General features: G+C 41.6%; 1 protein-coding gene across 4 annotated transcripts; it reads left to right on the top strand.

Moving 5' to 3' along the window:
• The first annotated feature begins 218 nt into the window (after positions 1-218).
• On the top strand, positions 219-20083 carry LOC124144807. 4 transcript variants are annotated; one of them, XM_046514380.2, is made up of 5 exons: positions 219-433; positions 12780-12832; positions 14103-14171; positions 18252-18428; positions 19621-20083. In XM_046514380.2, exons 1-5 carry the CDS (start codon positions 369-371, stop codon positions 19890-19892), a joined length of 636 nt encoding a protein of 211 aa, XP_046370336.2. In that variant the 5' UTR covers positions 219-368; the 3' UTR covers positions 19893-20083. The 4 variants fall into 4 exon arrangements, with proteins under 4 accessions (XP_046370336.2, XP_046370334.2, XP_046370340.2 ...); XM_046514378.2 differs by lacking the exon at positions 219-433 and adding an exon at positions 12595-12698; XM_046514384.2 differs by lacking the exon at positions 219-433 and adding an exon at positions 12614-12673.
• The last annotated feature ends 492 nt before the right edge of the window (positions 20084-20575 follow it).

The raw sequence follows: 20575 nt of genomic DNA on the forward strand, positions 1-20575 counted from the left end.
CCTCTTACACATGGATTTTAAACAACACGTAGGCATGCCGTTAAGAAAGGTAGGTTACAGTGTGGCGGAATATGCCCCTGTTCCCTGCCTGCACAATATCTATTACTCCACTGATTAACCTATCATCTATCGTGATCCCTTATTTCCAATGAGCGCGCTACCGCTGCACGCTTCGAACTTCTCTTTGTCGTAATGTCAATAAACAAGAGTGACCTCCCTTGGAAGCAGATACTCCGCCTTCGCCACGCTGCGGGGAATCCCCGATCTAACGCGTGTCCCCTCTGTTGTTTGTGAGCGTCGAGACCGCGCTTGTATCATAGGTCCAGTCTCGAACATCCAGCACACTACACTGACCGACAGAGGAGACGATGTCTACCCCAGAAGCTGACCCCATTGCAACAAATCACGACAGACGTGTGAAGTGGAAACCTCAGTAAGTAGATCTATAGTGTTGAAACAGTGTACGAACTGAGGCTGAGGGTCTTCATGGGCGGGTCGTACGTTTCATAGATCTTTTGACCTCTGATTTACAGATACGGAACTTAATGTTTGTTTGTTGTTTAATGCCGCATTCAGCAATATTCCAGCTATATGACGGAGGTCTGTAAATGATCGAGTCTGGACCAGAAAATACAGCGATCGACATCCTGAGCATCGATCCACGCAATTGGGATACGATGACGTGCATCAGTTTCAGCGAGCCTGACCACTTGATCCCGTTTGTCGCATCTTACGACAAGCGTGGCTTGCTGAAGACTAGTTCTAACCCGGAGTCGAATAATTACATTATTTCATACCACGAATACGATTGTGTTACAACCTCTCGAAGAGAATAACTTTATTGATAAACTATCAGTCTGTGTGTGCTTGCACCACCACACACCTCCCTGTTAAAGCATACCAAAACATTTATGCATTTTGGAAATTCTTAAGTCAGCGGGCATTTAAAAATTATGTTTAGCCACACCAAAACACATTGGGTCATATATTTTCAACAAAATTGTAAACAAATACCGACCATTACTGAACGCGAATTGCCCAAAGCATTCCTTTGGCAAAATCTGCATGCATACTATCTTCGCTTGACCTATCTGTGGCCCTATATGGGGAGAATGGGACTCAAGGTTTGTGCATATCTCAAGCTATAGTCTGTCTCTCCCTCAGCCCTGACTGCAATGATATATACCTCTTGATTTAAGCAAGTCTAGATCTCCCAACTCACTGGAGCTCCTTTTCAATTTAAATGGAGTTTATTTTTTCTATCAATATCATATATTTTCAGAGACTAAGCTTTGGTCTAGCATATCCCCTGTTGTCAGTGTTAGGGCCTGTCTGTGGTATTCAATAAGATATATTATATATTTGAACAAAGCAAGACCTTTATGTGTGAAGTGTGTGATTGCGCAATGTTTTGTGTGTCTATTGGGGCAAGGTTTAATCTGTAATCAGTATATTTCATCACCGCGTGTTAGTTTAGTGTGGGTGGAGAGTGACAGTGAGTCGTCGTACACTGTTTGACGCATTGGTGAGACTCACGAACACGCTGTCGGAGGGGGAGGCGTCGGGATGGTTGATTGTGTAACATCGTAACCGACGGCGTGGGACGTTTCTTGTTTATTTGTTTATTTGTTGTTTAACGCCGCACTTAGAATATTCCAGCTATATTACGGCTGTCTATAAATAATCGCGTTTGGACCAGACTATCCAGTCATTGACATCATGGGCATCGGTCCACGCATCAACCAAGTCAGCTAGCTGACCACCTGATCCCGTTAGTCGCCTCCTACGGCAAGCATAATCGCCTTTTACGTCAAGTATGGGTTGCTGAAGCCCCTCTTTAACCCGGATCTCCACGGGGGGGGGGGGGGGGGGGGACGCTTCTCATAAAGCAGGTTTACGAATCCGCCGACTCCATCAAATTGAAATGTGAAAAAATATAAAAAGCAGCGTTATCTTTACTCCGTCGATAGAAAAACCTCATTTAATGCATCTTCCTGAGGCAAGGGAGTTAACTGACTTTAAAAGTCCAGTTCCCACCCTTGCCGAACTAGGCTGGAATTCCTGTGCTCGATTGTAGCGCCACCAGTGGCTTTTACGAGTTATGTACCTTCTAAGCCTCTCCTATGAACCAATCAGATTCCACCTCTCGTATCACTTGCATTTGCTTCGAACAAAATGGCGGCGCCCAGTCAAGACGATCTGATCAAAACTCAAGATCTATATTGTGATAAAACCGGTCTTACATCGCGAAGTGCATCAAATCACGTGAGCAGCTTGATTAAAAACATGAAAAGCTTTGTAAAATACCTGTTGAAAATTAATCTTTTAATCGCATGCCCCCACTTGTTTTCTCTACCTACTTAACATTTTGAGGCAATCCGAACCAAATATTTGAAATTGGAATTTTTAATTTATATTTTTCAACCTAACGACCCGAGTTTTGGCCAAAAATACGTAAAACCAACAAAACAAAGGAAGTCTGGCCGAACATGAAATGTGCCTCGAACGTTTACAGGCCGCCATGATGACGACAAGATAAATTCCACCTGTTATATTGAGTTACCAGGGCCCCGTCCCACAAAGCTATCGTAGCGCTGAGGTGATCGTAACTCCCGTACTAGCTGCGGACGCTTTTGTGGAACGAAGCCCTGACTAATTGGACAATCTGAATGTTGTTAAACGCAAGAAATATTCCAGATATATCAAGGTAGCGTGAAATAAATCGAGTCTGGGATAGTCAAACCAGTGATCGATAGCAAGAGCTACTATCATCCAGACAATTTCTGCAGGGTCACATTTTGTGCCCTTCCGGTCCATATTCTGGCTGGCACTTGCGACAACCATGGCGTGCTTGGTACACTCCGGCGAAGGAGTAGCTATAAATGTAGCATATTCATTATACATAGTCATAATTCAAAACGACAGGGTGTTATCGGACGCAACATCTTACGTCCTATACAGAGAAATTGAGAAAAGACGCAAATTATATGTACTGAGAGCCCAACAGGACGAACCATTACGTCATATTCAATCATCACCAAGTTTAATGATAAGAAATACAAAGCTGAGATTATCCCTTTTTTTCTATCCACCCACCCACCCACCCGCCTACTCACCTACCCACCCACCCGCCGAGCTACCTACTTACCTACCTACCCATCCACCCACCTACTTACCTTCCCACCCACCACCCACCTACTTACCTACCTAACCACCCACCCACCCACCTACTTACTTACTTACCTACCTACCTACCCACCCACCTACTTACTTACCTACCTACCTACCTACCTACCTACCTACCTACCTACCTACCTACCTACCTACCTACCTACCTACCTACCTACCTAACCATCCACCCACCTACATGACCACCCACCCACCCACCTACCTACCTACATACCCACCTACCTCCCACTTACCTACCTACCTACCTACCTAACCATCCACCCACCTACATGACCACCCACCCACCCACCTACCTACCTACATACCCACCTACCTCCCACTTACCTACCTACCTACCTACCTAACCATCCACCCACCTACATGACCACCCACCCACCTACCTACCTACCTACCTACCTACCTACCCACCCACCCACCTACCTTCCTACATACCCACCTACATCCCACTTACCTACCTACCTACCTACCTACCTACCTACCTACCTACCTACCTACCTACCTACCTACCTACCTACATACATACACACATACATACATACATACATACATACATACATACATACATACATACATACATACATACATACCTACCTACCTACCTACCTACCTACCTACCTACCTACCTACCTACCTGCCTGCCGGCCTGCCTGCCTACCTACCTACCTACCCACCAACCTACCTACCCACCCACCGACCTACCTTCCAACCAACCTACAATGTACCTACCTACCTACCTACCTGCCTGCCTACGTTCCTTTACAGCAGTTCTTTGACGAAAACAGTTTGAGGTGGAACTTCTCCAGTATACATAAACAACTAGAAGAAACCTAGGATTATCGATATCTGTACCAGAAATATCGTAATGTAAACCGTTCAATGATTAGAGCTTTTACGTGTTTCTTATCATGAACACTATATATTTTCTGTTGTTAATAACTTCATATGATCACAGTTACTTTTGTCTGCAGGTTTATTAAAAACCGATATTTTTCATGTGGTGTACATTAGGTATACATAGACAATTCCGACCTGTTTATGTTTTAACGCAGGGACGTGGTCAGTTGGGCGGGTCCGGTCGCCTGCAGCACGCAGGCAAGTCACGATGTACTCCCGACTTTGCTTTGTGTTTACTTTGTCCTGACAAAAAACACATGCCTGGCAATCTTTAGCTGTTACACATCTGAATGCCACATTGAAGAGTTACCAGGCAACTAGTCCGTGCTGCGATTTTGTAAACCGAGGGTTTGTCGGGAAAATATGCTCTTTTCACAATATTCCTCTCTTCTGACCCCGTCGCGTGATACTGTCTCCCACGACACGCCCCATCCTTACCCTTTGCTCTGTTCGTATTCTTTCTCTCCCGCCAACACAACCCAGTTGTCACCTTTCACTCTAGACTTGCATAAGTCTCTAAGGCGGTAATTATTAGTTTAAATCATAATTTCCAGATTATGTAAATAATAAGAACAAGTTCCCCCTATAAGAGACTGGCGTCCTTAGATGTACTGTCCGCTTATCTAGACTTGTCTATTATAAGGATAGAATTACTAGCACATCCATGGACTTCTCTTTCAGTACAGCTTTGGAGCAAGGCTACCCTCACCCATACTCTTGCCTCTGCTCTTGCCCTTCCCTCAAACTCACGCCTTCGCCCTTACCAGTTACCACTGCCCCCTTCAAAACCACACCCCTCCCCCAAACTCCACCCCACCCCAGTGTACACCGAACTGTGCACGTGGTCTGTCTTAGAGACCCTGATACAAATATATCACATCTCCCATGCAAGTCTATAATGTTTGGCAAGTCTAGATTACTTCAGTATCAATAAATGAAGGGAGTCTCTGGGCTCCTTTTTAATATTTTGTTTATTAAGATAATTGAACAACTGGTTTTTTCTGTACGATATGTTCATTTCGAGAGACTAGATGTTAGTCTAACCGAACACTGACAGATCGACATACCAATTCGACCTTTTGCTTTAATCGCAGTATCGTGCATGACAATATTATTATTTCACGTTTTGAGTGCTTCATCATCAGTTAAGTAAATATTGCCAAATGATTCATTCTGTGCTACTGACTCTATAATTCTGCCACTTTGCCTGCTACCGCGAGTGGGTGATATGTGTCGTATATATATTGTACCATCTGGGCTGAACAGAGATGTACGTTCAGGACACAGCTGTCGCGTGTGGGGGTCTAGAGGGGTCGGGCAAAGGCTGTCTTTAAATATTGACAATTAAATATTAATAAGTCATCCATGTCGTTCGTCCTCGCCATCAGCATCGTCCGCGGAACCCTTTCAACGTCAGAGGGTGCCCCCCCACCCCCCCCCCCCCACCCACCCCCCCCACCCCCCCCCCACCCCCCCCCCCCCCCCGCAGCCGAATCCCGAATTCACCTATTTTTTCACTCTGAGTATCACTGCTCACTCATAAATCCCAACACTTCGTAACAAAAATATCATAAGCACGTGTCTCACTTCACTCTAAAAAGGCTGAGTATCGACAACAGACGAAGACCTATAGAACAAGTTCCTAGGTCATAACGGGTCGCGATTTGAAGTTAATTACTGAAACCATCGACAAAATATTACATTTAAGGGATATTCTTTTAGTACATTATGTTTTTGTGAAGATTCCAGGGTAGAATAGGTCTTCAGCAACCCATGCTTGCCGTAAAAGGCGACTATGCTTGTCGTAAAAGGCGACTAACGGGATCGGGTGGTCAGGCTCGCTGACTTGGTTGATACATGTCATCCCAATTGCGTGGATCGGTGCTCATGATGTCAATCACTGGATTGTCTGGTCCAGACTCGATTATTTTACAGACCGCCGTCAAATAGCTGGAATATTGCTGAGTGCGGCGTTAAACAACAAACAAACAAACAAAACTAAATACAACTGCATTTGCGTTTCACGTACATGTACCACACTGCTGAGTCCTGAATGCCCCCTTTAACACTACCGCGTACCTAAAAGGAAGTTTCCCATCCTCATCTCAAACTGGATAAAGATTGATGTACTGTAGGTTGTTTTTTCCGGCCTGGTGTCTTCTTCCTTCCTTCCTTCCTTCACCCTGGTTGAAACATGTAAGATAACAGTATTATCCACTCCTGACTCACACAGTAGATATCGCTTGTGTGAGATAAGACGATATCTCCTATGAGATACTGTTTCCTGGTCACCCATTGGTCAATTGACATAAGCGTTACTGTGAGGTTTATATGTTCACATCTGACAAGTGATTATATTTTTGAATACGTTTTGCATAAAAACTATTTTACCATTTGTGCAAAATACAGACTTTTCGTTTCACTTTGCGTTTTGAATTTTTGAACACACCTAATTGTTATATATTGGTAGTGATCTCGCATGATAGATATCGTACAGTAACATAAGATAGTTATGCCGCAAAAAAATCAGTAGAAACAATATGTGTATTTTGATACACCTTTAATTAAATTAATTAAACCTGGTCCTCAAATTAATAAAAAAAAATACCTTAATGATTGAGAAGATATTGAATAATAAATAATCATCGTGTCCTTTTATATCAAATATATCAACACTCATAGATTAAAGCGGAAAACCTCAATGATCTCAGACGTTTACTAGCCATTGCTGGAATAGTGTTACGTAATTCATAAAAACCTTAAGAAACACATTTTTATCTTTATAAGACCAAGTCGGGAGAAGGCAAGGGATGAATTAATCTTTCTCTTCCAAACTCCTTTTCAGTTCTAAATAAGGACTTATTAATTTAATCAGAATGAGAAGGTTCTTGGATATCGCCGACTGTACTTTGACAATACTTAGTAATCGCTTTGACAATAAACTCCAACTATAAGTGTCTTATCACCGATCCAAATCAAACGTCAAGATTAAACGATTCCTGTAATGTGCAATTGTATCGACCTACCGACCAAATCTTACACTATCAAAATCCTTGCATCCCACTAATTCAGGTCTGGTCTCATTCTATATGATGAGTTGAAAGTTTTCATGTGAATTGTATGTGAATTCTGTGAACTCACCAACTATGTTAAACACGCTTGCCTAAACATTAATGTTACTTGTGGAACATCCACTTGAATATATCAGTATGGGGTGGGTAAGCTTTTGTAGGACAATCCATAATGCCCCCCCCCCCCCCCCCCCCCCCGCTATATCCAACTAGCTGTTTATTTATTGGGCACAAACACACGAGCTATTCCTTCTCACTGTTAACACAAAGGTTTGACGTTTAGGTATTTTCCACTTATACTTTCTAATAGCTCATATATCCACGTATACTTTCTAATAGTTTATATATCCACTTCTCGTTTCTAATAGTTGACATATCAACAGATTCGCTGTCCAGAGTTGCGTCCCTTTTGCACACCAGAAACCTATGATTGTGTGATTTACACATATATCCACTTACACTTTCTAATAGTTCATATATCCACTTATACTTTCTAATAGTTCATATATCCACTTATACTTTCTAATAGTTCATATATCCACTTATACTTTCTAATAGTTCATATATCCACTTATACTTTCTAATAGTTCATATATCCAAATATACTTTCTAATAGTTCATATATCCAAATATACTTTCTAGTAGTTCATATATTCACTCTATTCCAGGGTAATGTCAGTGAAGAGTATGTGTTAGTTTGACAAAATGCAGTCCAACTCAGATCCTAGTGTGACCTGACTAATCCGGACGGCAGCCTCCACAATTCAGTGTCCACATTAACTAAGCAGGAGTTTTTGCAGTGTGCCCATTCTGTTGCACCGTGCCTGTGTGAGGCAAAGAGTAGTTGTCTGAAACACACGTAAAAGAAAGGCGATACCTCGATGTGTGTCTCACGCCAACTCGAACACAGGCATGTACACACCCGTGAAGATCAGGGGTATTCAGCAACCCATGCTTGTCGTAAGAGTCGGCTGTGCTCAGGGGATCGGGTGGTCAGGCTCGCTGACTTGGTTGATGCATGTCATCGTATCCCAGTTGCGTAGATTAATTATCATGTTGTCATTGGCTGGATTGTCTGGTCCAGACTCGATTATTTACAAACCGCCGTCATATCGCTGGAATAGTGCTGCGTATATCTGTACTGATACTAACGTTTAGCGAAGGTAGTATACGCTGCAAGTGAGTTGTTTGATAGGCATTACTTAAAAGTTGACTGATGACAAGGTAGACACAATTTTATGGATAATAACTTCTTTAATACTGTGAAAAGCGACGTTTCGGTATAGATCCTTATACCGTTGTCAAGCAAGACTCGCTTTTCACAGTATTAAAGAAGTTGTTATCCATAAAATTGTGTCTACGCTGCAAGTGAGCTTGTGGATAAGGTCAAGGTTCTTCAGTAGGGGAAACAATACACATTTACAAGACTTTCTTTAATTGCTTCGATCTGTTTAAAACTATTTTGAAGCATTACTGAAGTAAAATCAATTGATTTGGTCCAGATCAAGATTTGGTTAAGGTCCCTGACATATCAGTGAAATGCATCTCTGAACGAGGCGCGTAGTAACACATGCGTGACAGGGCGTATACTGGCAGTGAACAGCATGTAACCTTGCGCCGCTCCTCCACCTAATCCCAACACTTACCCGGCTCTTTTTTTTAATTTTCGAAAGGACAAGTAACTTTGTAAGTATAAGGATTCTTATTCATATTTTTGCATTTATCGAAGGATAACATTTAGAATGTCATTCAGCTTAAAATCGCTGCTCTACGCTGAACAATGTTGTACTGTTTGTGACTGTGAATGCACAGAATAGAAAAACAAACCTTATTCAGGGCAATGAACCGCCTGGTTTCGAAGATGCGAAGAAAATCGAATTTTCTGGTTGATATTAATCTTTGATATGATAAATACGACATTCGTGAATTTTGACAACAGGATCAAACGGATGTCTACACACGCTAACTTTAGTTTACAATTAATTTTGAAGTGCAGATGTTGTCACGTGCGTGACCTCAGGTGCTGCGACAGCAGGTGTAGGGAAGGTCCGTGTTCACAACTGCCACCAGGTCGATAGGCTACACGGCGTTACACACATGCCTTCTCATGTTTGCTAGGCGTTTAATGTAAAGGGCCCCGTTCCACAAAGCGATCTTAGTGCTAAGTTGGTCGTAACTCCCATACTTTATCATAGGCTTACGACCAACGTAGCACTAAGATCGCTTTGTGGAAGGGGCCCCAGGAGTACCTCATGCTGCACTCGTTCTTATAGCGGAAGCGGCTCGCCTTGTAGAGGCGTGAGGCGCACGGTGCCCAGTCGTCAAAGGCGCCGCAATTAGCTGTGCAGAGTTGCATCCCTTAGACACAGCAGAGGTCCATGGTGTTGGGTTTGAATTCCGGTTCGCCCCGATCATGTTTCTATGTTTGCCAGCAGCATACCCTGGAGCGGTCGGGTAGCCTATTGGTTAAAGCGTTCGCTCGCCACGCCGAAGACCCGGATTCGATTCCTGACATGGGTACAATGTGTGAAGCCCATTTCTGGTGTCCCCCGCCGTGATATTGCTGGAATATTGCTAAAAGCGGCGTAAAACCATACTCACTCACTCACTCAGCAGCATACCCGTGCTCGTAGGTGTCACCCCAAAGTGGTAAACGTCTGAGACGTGCATCACTTGGGGCTTTCCGCCCAAATCAATCTGTCACGCCGTTGGAATACTGTTCAAAGTGGCGTTACACCCAACTGACTGAGTTATCGAATAAAGTCGCTTTCTTTCTGGACGGGCGAATCTCTCGCAGCAGCAATAGTGCGTAGTCGATCGACATGGTTAACATCCTCAAAGATACAATAATTATATTTCCATTCTATTACGATGGATACCTCGGACCCATATTTTCTTAGCGAGAAAAACATCTGTGTTGCATTAGAAACAAGGCCGTCGTGGCGAATTGGTACATGTGTTTATTATATTGTAATAGAATGGAAATATCATACATTGTATGATTGAGGATGCTAACGAGGTCGATCGGGACACGCATGTAAAATCGATATGAATACGAAATATGAAACTTGATATTCGATAACACAGAAGCGCCAGGACACGTCTAATATGTTTCTCGTATGACAATCATCGCTGTAAAATTCGTTGACATCAGTGAATCGCACGCGGCTGACATATCGCCTGGTCGGTTTAAATGACAGTTTGTCGATATTTTGAAAAATGGTTTTGCAGCAGTTCCTGGGTTATTTGAATCAAATAGGGCGATATGTTTTAGACAAAAAAAACAACAACTGAATAGAAATTATGATTTACAGTCTGTATGTCTTACTTGTTTTATGAAAAAGGAGCAAGAATGTGTTTTTATCGAATGAGTTACCAAATATTGTTCAAATGACAATATATCATCAATTCGTGAATGAGTGGGAGTGGTTTCACGCGTTTTTTCTTACCAATGTGCATAAGAAATGTGTGCATTTACTAATTAGAGCAAAAGTAATGTACTTCCCAATCGAAACGATGGCAATAATTTTGTTTTGAAAAAAGAGAGATTTATACACTGGGTAATCGAAGATTAAATAGATATATTTTTTTCAGTGATTTATGGAGAGTTTATACTATAGTGACATTCCGATTCCTAAATTGAATTCACCGCATTCTACTGAAGCTATATGTATAGTTTATAAATTTGTTTTATTTATATATTATCTTTTACAGTACAGAAAATGGCCACGATTTACACGTAGACCCTACATGCCCACGTGACCAAATTGATATTAATACTGGTTAATTTCAATATTGAACAGGACATATGTATATCCAACCAACCATAGACAGTGGCAACTGCCAGCACCACAACTGGGTGTCTGGTTCCAAGCGAAGTGACACATGGAGTTTATGTGGGTTTTACAACCTTGGCGTTTGCCCTCGTTGTAATAAAACATTCAGAGAGTGTGTCCCGTGTTCGCTCCGTGGCATATCAGATATGATGTTACACTGTTGTAAGCAGGTGTTGGACGAGTGTTCGTGTTCTCTTAAAGCGCCACAGCGGTTTAAATACTAGATCCACCCAGATTATGGTTCTAGGTTCGTTAGCACCACGCCCGTGCTCATGGGTTTCACTGCATTGCTAAATGTCTAAGACTTGCATCATTTCGGTCTTTCTTCCGCCAACAAGCTTATACACCGTGATATAACGGTTCAAAGTGCCGTTACCCAAACTCACTCACTCACTCTTTAAGGCGTCAGTTTCATGTACACCAACCTCCCCTTACACGCGAATGTACACTGTTGAAGTGTGTCTAGATCCTAATCACATACCTAGCCGAGTTTCTTGTCCCATTATTTTGTCGCGTGTACGGTCCGAACATGTTTAGCATTGTCTTTAACAGGTAGATTTGTTTAGAATCTAACAAATTCGACCCGTGAAGATCCGTGGTAGAATAGGTCTTCAGCAACCCATGCTTGCCGTAAAAGGCGACTATGCTTGTCGTAAGAGGCGACTAATGGAATCGGGTGGTCAGGCTCGCTAATTTGGGTGATGCATGTCATCGATCCCAATAGCATAGATCGATGCTCATGATACTAATCACTGGATTGTCTGGTCAAGACTCGACTATTTACAGACCGACTTCATATAGCTGGAATATTGCGTTAACAACCAACCAACCATCCAACCAACTGATGAATTTATTGTAAGTAATATAAAAAGGGACGTTTTCGATATGTTTTTGTTTCTTTTAGCGTTTAATTGAGATAAAGCAGTTTGGGGGTAATTTATATAACTTGGGGGGTCCATCGTGCTAATCAGAGATATTTTTTTATTATCATCTTCCGTTTCTATTAGTCGCCGCGAATAGCTGCAACATTGCTGATGCGGCGTTAAGCAATATTCACTCACTCACTCACTCCGTTTCTATTAGGAATGAAATCGGGCGGTCAGGTTCGCTGACTTGGTTGATTCATGTCATCATAGCCCAATTGCGTGGATCGATGCTCATGTTGTCAATTACTGGGTTGTCTGGTCCACACTCGATTATTAACATTGTATGCCATAAGATGTGACTATAACATACTTGTCTTTACACGTGTAAGTCTAAATGAGACATTATAATTAACCAAAATCCAACATTATGAAACTTTTTCTATTGTAGAAAGTTGTAAAATCGATGATACGTCAAAGCAGCTTTCGCTCACTCGCTGTATGTAAGCATTTATCAACAAAGAGCAACCATTAAATGCAGTCCCATACATCACTTCTCTGTAGGACAACGTTCCATTGTAATCGTGAATTATACATCGTACCGTTGTCCGTCGGACAAACGTCACGCAGCTATATGACAAGCTGAAATATTAAATACTGTTCCACCGTTAAATTAGAAGTTCACCGTCCCACAAATAACACATCGATTATGTTGTTGACAATACTCTCTGATAAGCCGCCGCCTGTCACACGTTGATGGATACAAGCCATTTCCCCACGTTGAGCGGCAGTACCAGCCACTTTGTAGCTATGATATGCGGTAGGCGAAAATTCAGCTTTAACCGGTACGGTTTGTTTAATTGCTTGATTTTGTATTATTGCTTTTTGTGCTTGCATTATTTTTAAATGTTTGTTTATTTTTTAAGGTTCGTGAAACTACCGAAAAAGCGCGATGTCTACGAGAGTTTCATGCTTAAAGGTAGGGAATGTTTTTCAGTTGATAGGCTGCTTGGTGGAGCCAGATGTCATGAGTTCATTTACGTGCAAAGTTCATGTCGTTTGTTTACACTTATTTTTGAATGTTATTTACTCAAATATACTTATATGTGAGAGTGGTTGAGAGAGAGGGAGAGGAGGACATATCGCCTGGTCAGTTTAAATGACAGTTTGTCGATATTATGAAAAATGGTTTTACAGCAGTTCCTGGGTTATTTGAATCAAATAGGGCGATATGTTTTAGACAAACAAAACGCGAACAACAACTAAATAGAAATTATAATATACAGTCTGTATGTCTTACTTGTTTTATGAAAAAGGTGCAAGAATGTGTTACAAAATATTGTTCAAATGACAATATGTCATCTATTCGTGAATGAATGGGAGTGGTTTCACTCGGGTTTTTTTTAACCAATGTCTCATGTGCAAAAGAAATGTGTACAGTTACTAATTAGAGCAATAGTAATGTACTTCCCAATCGAAACGATGGCAATGACTTTGTTTTGAAAAAAAGAGATTTATACACTGGGTAATCGAAGAGAGGAGAGAGAGAGGGAGAGAGAGAGAGTAAGAGAGAGAGAGAGAGAGAGAGAGAGAGAGAGGGGAGGGTCAGGAGAGAGAAGGAGGGAGATAGGGAGAGGTATCATATGTTACATAGCAGAGAGCAGTTTTCAATACAACAATGCAATTCACTATCCACGCGCACAGTGCAGACTCGCCAGTTGATGCACCATTAAGTGCAGCTATGTGCACATTCTACACAGCTGTTCGGGTCACCATTATCGATATTGTAGGTAGTCAGAGGGCAGTAAGACATATGTTATGCATTTGGGTCATCAATCGATTCTATTGTATGCACATCAGTTTTTTTTATGAAGTTGCTATGTAACTCACACCAGGCGCATCCGTCTGGATGAGAGAGATGTGCAACAGTTGGTTGGTGTGTACACGTGTGTTCGCCATTCACGGCAGGTTGAGTAGCGATGTTCTGAATACGGGGAACGAATCAGGTTAAGTACTTAACGATCAACTAGAAATCCTGTCAATACATATGCATTTATGCTCATATCGACATTTAGTTAAACGCAGCATGGATGGCCTTGAAGCAGATAATTAAATACAAGCAACACAGCTCTGCTGGGTGTTATAATGTTATAATGTAATTACTTGTTACATATATACATGTTGTGTGATATAAGGCTATTGGTTGTTGTATGTATGCACGTTGTTTGATACGAGCTGTTTGTATGCAGGGCTGGTACCAGAGATGTCGTACTTCACCATCATTGCACTCGTGTACAGCGCGGCCAAGATGGCGCTAGGTAGGTATGTGCAGAAGGATGCTTCAAATGTAGAAATATGGAAGGGTGTCGCAATATGTCCAATGTAGACATATGACAGGGTGTCGTAAAATGTCAAATGTGGAAATATTGAAGGATTTGCCCATATGGCGTATTGAGGTTTGTTGAAGGGATCGCCAGAATGGCGCATTTCGGTTTATCGAAGGATTTGCAAATATGGCGTATGAAGGTTTATCGAAGGATTTGCCAACATGGCGTATGACGGTTTGTCTAAGGGATCGCCAATATGGCGTATGTCGGTTTATTGAAGGGTTCGCCAATATACCATATGTAGGCAAATCGAAGAATACGCCAAAAGGCGTGTGTATGTGTGTTGACTGGTTCACCAATGTGGCGTCAGGTAGCTAGCTACAGGTGGATGGCCTGTCTGAGGTATTTTGAAGAGTTTGCCAATATGGCGTAGGTAGATACATTCAAGGGCTTGCCAATGTGGCCTATAGCTGTGTAGGTATATTCAAGGGTTTCCCATTATGGTGTATGCAAGCATTTCTAAGGGTTGGCACATTGGTATATTGATTGGTTGGCCAATGTGGAATTAGGTTGATGTATTAGATACGTACATTGAACAATGGTCTTTTTCAAATTGAACTTATGTTTGTGTATTGAAGAGTTTCTTCAGTTGGACGTATGTATGTGTATTGAAGGGTTTCTCGATTTGCACGTATGTGTGTATAGTGAAGGGTTTCTCCAATTGCACATATGAATGTATAGTGAAGGGTTTCTCCAATTGCACGTATGTATGTATAGTGAAGGGTTTCTCCAATTGCACGTATGTATGTATAGTGAAGGGTTTCTCCAATTGCACATATGTATGTATAGTGAAGGGTTTCTCCAATTGCACGTATGTATGTATAGTGAAGGGTTTCTCCAATTGCACATATGTATGTATAGTGAAGGGTTTCTCCAATTGCACGTATGTATGTATAGTGAAGGGTTTCTCCAATTGCACGTATGTATGTATAGTGAAGGGTTTCTCCAATTGCACATATGTATGTATAGTGAAGGGTTTCTCCAATTGCACGTATGTATGTATAGTGAAGGGTTTCTCCAATTGCACATATGTATGTATAGTGAAGGGTTTCTCCAATTGCACGTATGTATGTATAGTGAAGGGTTTCTCCAATTGCACGTATGTATGTATAGTGAAGGGTTTCTCCAATTGCACGTATGTATGTATAGTGAAGGGTTCCTCCAATTGCACATGTGTATGTATAGTGAAGGGTTTCTCCAATTGCACGTATGTATGTATAGTGAAGGGTTTCTCCAATTGCACGTATGTATGTATAATGAAGGGTTTCTCCAGTTGGTTGTATGTATGTATAGTGAAGGGTTTCTCCAATTGCACATATGTATGTATAGTGAAGGGTTTCTCCAATTGCACGTATGTATGTATAGTGAAGGGTTTCTCCAATTGCACATATGTATGTATAGTGAAGGGTTTCTCCAATTGCACGTATGTATGTATAGTGAAGGGTTTCTCCAATTGCACGTATGTATGTATAGTGAAGGGTTTCTCCAGTTGGCCGTATGTATGTATAGTGAAGGGTTTCTCCAATTGGCTGTATGTATGTATAGTAAAGGTTTTCTGCAATTGCACGTATGTATGTATAGTGAAGGGTTTCTCCAATTGCACGTATGTATGTATAGTGAAGGGTTTCTCCAATTGGCCTTATGTATGTATAGTGAAGGGTTTCTCCAATTGCACGTATGTATGTATGGTGAAGGGTTTCTCCAATTGCACGTATGTATGTATAGTGAAGGGTTTCTCCAATTGCACGTATGTATGTATAGTGAAGGGTTTCTCCAATTGCACGTATATATGTATAGTGAAGGGTTTCTCCAATTGCATGTATGTATGTATAGTGAAGGGTTTCTCCAATTGCACGTATGTATGTAGTATGTATGTATAGTGAGGGGTTGCTCCAATTGCACGTTTGTATGTATAGTGAAGGGTTTCTCCAATTGCACGTATGTATGGATAGTGAAGGGTTTCTCCAATTGCACGTATGTATGTATTGTGAAGGGTTTCTCCAGTTGTATGTATGTGTATTGAAGGGTTTCTCCAATTGCACGTATGTATGTATAGTGAAGGGTTTCTCCAGTTGGACGTATGTCAGTGTATTAAAGGGTTTCTCCAGTTGGACGTATGTGTGTATGGTGAAGGTGTTTCTCCAGTTGGTCTTATGTATGTGTATTGAAGGGTTTCTCCAATTGCACGTATGTATGTATAGTGAAGGGTTTCTCCAGTTGGACGTATATATGTATAGTGAAGGGTTTCTCCAGTTGGCCTTATGTATGTGTATTGAAGGGTTTCTCCAATTGCACGTATGTATGTATAGTGAAGGGTTTCTCCAGTTGGACGTATATATGTATAGTGAAGGGTTTCTCCAGTTGGTTGTATGTATGTATAGTGAAGGGTTTCTCCAATTTGACGTATGTATGTATAGTGAAGGGTTTCTCCCGTTGGACGTATGTCAGTGTATTAAAGGGTTTCTCCAGTTTGACGTATGTGTCTATGGTGAAGGTGTTTCTCCAGTTGGCCTTATGTATGTGTATTGAAGGGTTTCTCCAATTGCACATATGTATGTATAGTGAAGGGTTTCTCCAGTTGGACGTATGTATGTATAGTGAAGGGTTTCTCCAGTTGGCTGTATTAATGTATAGTGAAGGGTTTCTCCAGTTGGTTGTATGTATGTATAGTGAAGGGTTTCTCCAGTTGGTTGTATGTATGTATAGTGAAGGGTTTCTCCAGTTGGACGTATGTATGTATAGTGAAGGGTTTCTCCAGTTGGACGTATGTATGTATAGTGAAGGGTTTCTCCAGTTGGTTGTATGTATGTATAGTGAAGGGTTTCTCCAGTTTGACGTATGTATGTATAGTGAAGGGTTTCTCCAGTTGGACGGATGTATGTATAGTGAAGGGTTTCTCCAGTTGGTTGTATGTATGTATAGTGAAGGGTTTCTCCAGTTGGTTGTATGTATGTATAGTGAAGGGTTTCTCCAGTTGGTTGTATGTATGTATAGTGAAGGGTTTCTCCAGTTGGTTGTATGTATGTATAGTGAAGGGTTTCTCCAGTTTGACGTATCTATGTATAGTGAAGGGTTTCTCCAGTTGGACGTATATATGTATAGTGAAGGGTTTCTCCAGTTGGACGTATATATGTATAGTGAAGGGTTTCTCCAGTTTGACGTATGTATGTATAGTGAAGGGTTTGTCCAGTTGGACGTATGTCAGTGTATTGAAGGGTTTCTCCAGTTTGACGTATGTGTGTATGGTGAAGGTGTTTCTCCAGTTGGCCTTATGTATGTGTATTGAAGGGTTTCTCCAATTGCACGTATGTATGTATAGTGAAGGGTTTCTCCAGTTGGACGTATGTATGTATAGTGAAGGGTTTCTCCAGTTGGACGTGCACCTTCTCTTCGGTGTTATTCATACTGCTTTTATTTACTGGGTTATAAGCGCACCTGGTCTGACAGGTCATGTGAGTTTCTGCCGTCGCAAACTGCCCGTCGTCGTGGTCCATACACTTACCTTATCACCGAAACGGCTTGGTGGATTCTGCTGAACTTTTGTGTAGATATTTATTACTATAAGGGGTTTCACGTTTGTTCAATGCATCAAAATGGAATTTCAATAAGGTCGCCATCTTTCATTAGTTGAATTCAAATGCGGCTGCCAGTTGCCATGTTGGAAAATACAGAAAACTGTGAGTCATCCGTCGAAAACAGCTCCTCAGAAACCACAGGACCAATGCAACTGAAACTCCAAACGCACCACTAATAATTACACCAGAATTTGGTGAAGAGGTTCGAATGCGATGTTCAATATATGCCTCGACCATGACTCAGTTGTTTTAATTCAAATGTTTCTTTTCTTTCGATATGCATATAACATTTGAATATCAGTGGTGACTGCAACCTTTTTTCTGTGGCTGGTTTTGAAATTGTAGACTTACATACACAGGTGAGCTACAGTGTCGTGGGACTATATTTCGAAGAAAGAAATGATACTTCTAAACGAACAGGACTTCATTTTCTCAGGTGCCGTTTACTACAACGACTGCTCCCTTGAGCCCCGCCTTTTCGTCTATCTATTGGTCAGCTCATCTCTCCTTCTGTTGTATCTACCAATCATCGCCAATCTGGGGCAGAAGGCCCTCGGTTTGAAAGTGTACATCCGCCTCATAACGTTCCTACAGCTTGTTGGACTTTGTTTCGGTGAGTAAGACTACACAACTGACCACTGTCACTGTTCTACTTACGTGATACACAATATTAACGATTGAATACTTTGTCATGCCGTTTTAATATCAAATATTTGGTAGTGTAGAAGTCGGTACTGGAATCTTGCTGGGCATGGTTCGTAGAGTATTATAGATAATACATTGTTTTAAGAGCACTTTTCGGGACGGAATATTAGGCTATCAGTGTCCCATGCATGGGGTTTAACGTCGCGTCCAAGATAATTGCACTTATATAGCGACGTGCATGCACGTGTATGTGTGTGTGTGTGGCTGCTTGTACTAGTCCGGACTGATGCCGATTTATAGTGCTAGCACACTGAGATATCATGCCGCAGTTTAACATGAATACCCCACTTAGACACAGTATACTGACTCCGAGCCGACCAGTCCTTGTTTTAGCCCCTTAAGTACCATCTTTTCACGGCTTTTGGTATGACGCGGCCGGGGATCGAACCCCGAACCTTCCGCTCTCCGGGCGGACGCTCTACCACTAGACCATGGAGGCGGTCCGACCTCGCCAAAGAGATCCCAGTACAAAAATCCTTTGCAAAAATTGTGTTGAAGATGAATGTCACATTTTGTTTCACTGCCCATTATATGATGATTTTAGAGATATGCTTTTTAATGAACATGTCTTTAAATGTGATAGTTTTTAGATACTAGTATGTCAGATGTTGATAAGCTTTGATTGATATTGGGTAATAATGATGTCTGTTTCTTAACTGCCAAAATCTACTTTTTAATACTTAATCGGCGAAAGAATGTATTGTATGGTTAATGTTTTATACTGTTTTAATATATACTTTTTATTTATCATTTATATAACAGTCTCTCATAATTCTTCATAAATGGTTCTGTAACATAATTTTACAAATATTGTTTGTAATAATCATGCCTTTCTGTCTGTCTGTCTGTCCGTCTGTCTAGTACCCTTGCTTATTGCAAGAGCCGAGTATTATACAGGGATGGTGAGATTACAGTTATGTTTTTGTGACCTAGTTGGTTAGGTGTGTGTGTAGACGCTGGTGTGCGTTATAGTTGCCTTTTGGACCAGATTCGATTGCTCACAGAACCCCCTAACATTCCTGACTGCATTGTAAAACAACATTTTCATTCCTATTTTGACGATATAACCCTAACCTCATTTGTGCTTTTCACCAACACAGGCAGTTATCTCCTCTATAACGTCCACATTGGACGCCAGAACAACCAGCTGCAGGATGTCACGTCCAAGGTCACCCCCAAGGTCACGTGCAATGACGTCATATTCAAATTCACCGCAGCAACCATAGGTGTGGAGTGGACATATATTTTCGTGTCATTTTTGGCTCGTGGTTTTGTGACTGTGTTGTTTCATCTAGTCGTTGTTTTACTGAAAACTGTTTTTAAGATGTTGTTTTCAATGATGCGACACGACAAGAAGGAGAAAACCTCATGATCGGAATGACACTTCTTAACACAATTTCTATTTTATTTAATACTTTTACTGAACAAGTTATATATATTTACGTTTATTTAGGAAAATTGTCAGCTGTTTGTAAAGTGTCTGCAGTGATGACTTCCCGAAATGCAGAATTTTGTACTTGTGACTGATATGTTTTCCAGTGGAATAAACGAATATAAGCTGTTTCGTTAGGGCGTTTGTTTTTAGGAAACCTCCAGATATTATCTTTGCCCGAATAATATGGTTAAGTTGGAACAGTGGGTATCGTCTGAGTGAGTGAGTTTGGTTTAACGCCGCTTTTAACAGTATTCCAGTTATATCGCGGCGTGTCAGCTTAATGTGCTTCACACATTGTACCCATGTCGGGAATCGAACCCGGGTCTTCGGCGTGACGAGCGAACGCTTTAACAACTAGGCTACCCGGCCGCCCCATGAAGGATATGAACGTATACACCGTAAGACTGAGTGCTCCTGGATTAATGCCGGTTTTATTGTGTTATAACCCCCTGAGATGCCATGCCGGAGTTTAAGATGCATACCCCACTCAGACACGGTATACTGACTCCGAGCTGACCAGTCCGTGTTTAAACACTTAATGCCGAGCGCCATGCAGGGTAACAACATCTTTTAACGTCTTTTGGTACGACGCGGCCTATCTCGAACCACCGACCTTCCGC

Source organism: Haliotis rufescens, unplaced genomic scaffold (assembly GCF_023055435.1).
Source record: "Haliotis rufescens isolate VD_foot unplaced genomic scaffold, xgHalRufe1.0.p SCAF_8, whole genome shotgun sequence".
Taxonomy (NCBI): Eukaryota; Metazoa; Mollusca; class Gastropoda; order Lepetellida; family Haliotidae; genus Haliotis; species Haliotis rufescens.

Coding starts and splice junctions, on each gene's coding strand:
- LOC124144807 (XM_046514378.2), top strand. CDS start 12,610: ATGGATACAAGCCATTTCCCCACGTTGAGCGGCAGTACCAGCCACTTT. Junction 12,699..12,779: donor CGAAAATTCAGCTTTAACCG/GTACGGTTTGTT, acceptor TTATTTTTTAAG/GTTCGTGAAACTACCGAAAA. Junction 18,429..19,620: donor GCTTGTTGGACTTTGTTTCG/GTGAGTAAGACT, acceptor TCACCAACACAG/GCAGTTATCTCCTCTATAAC.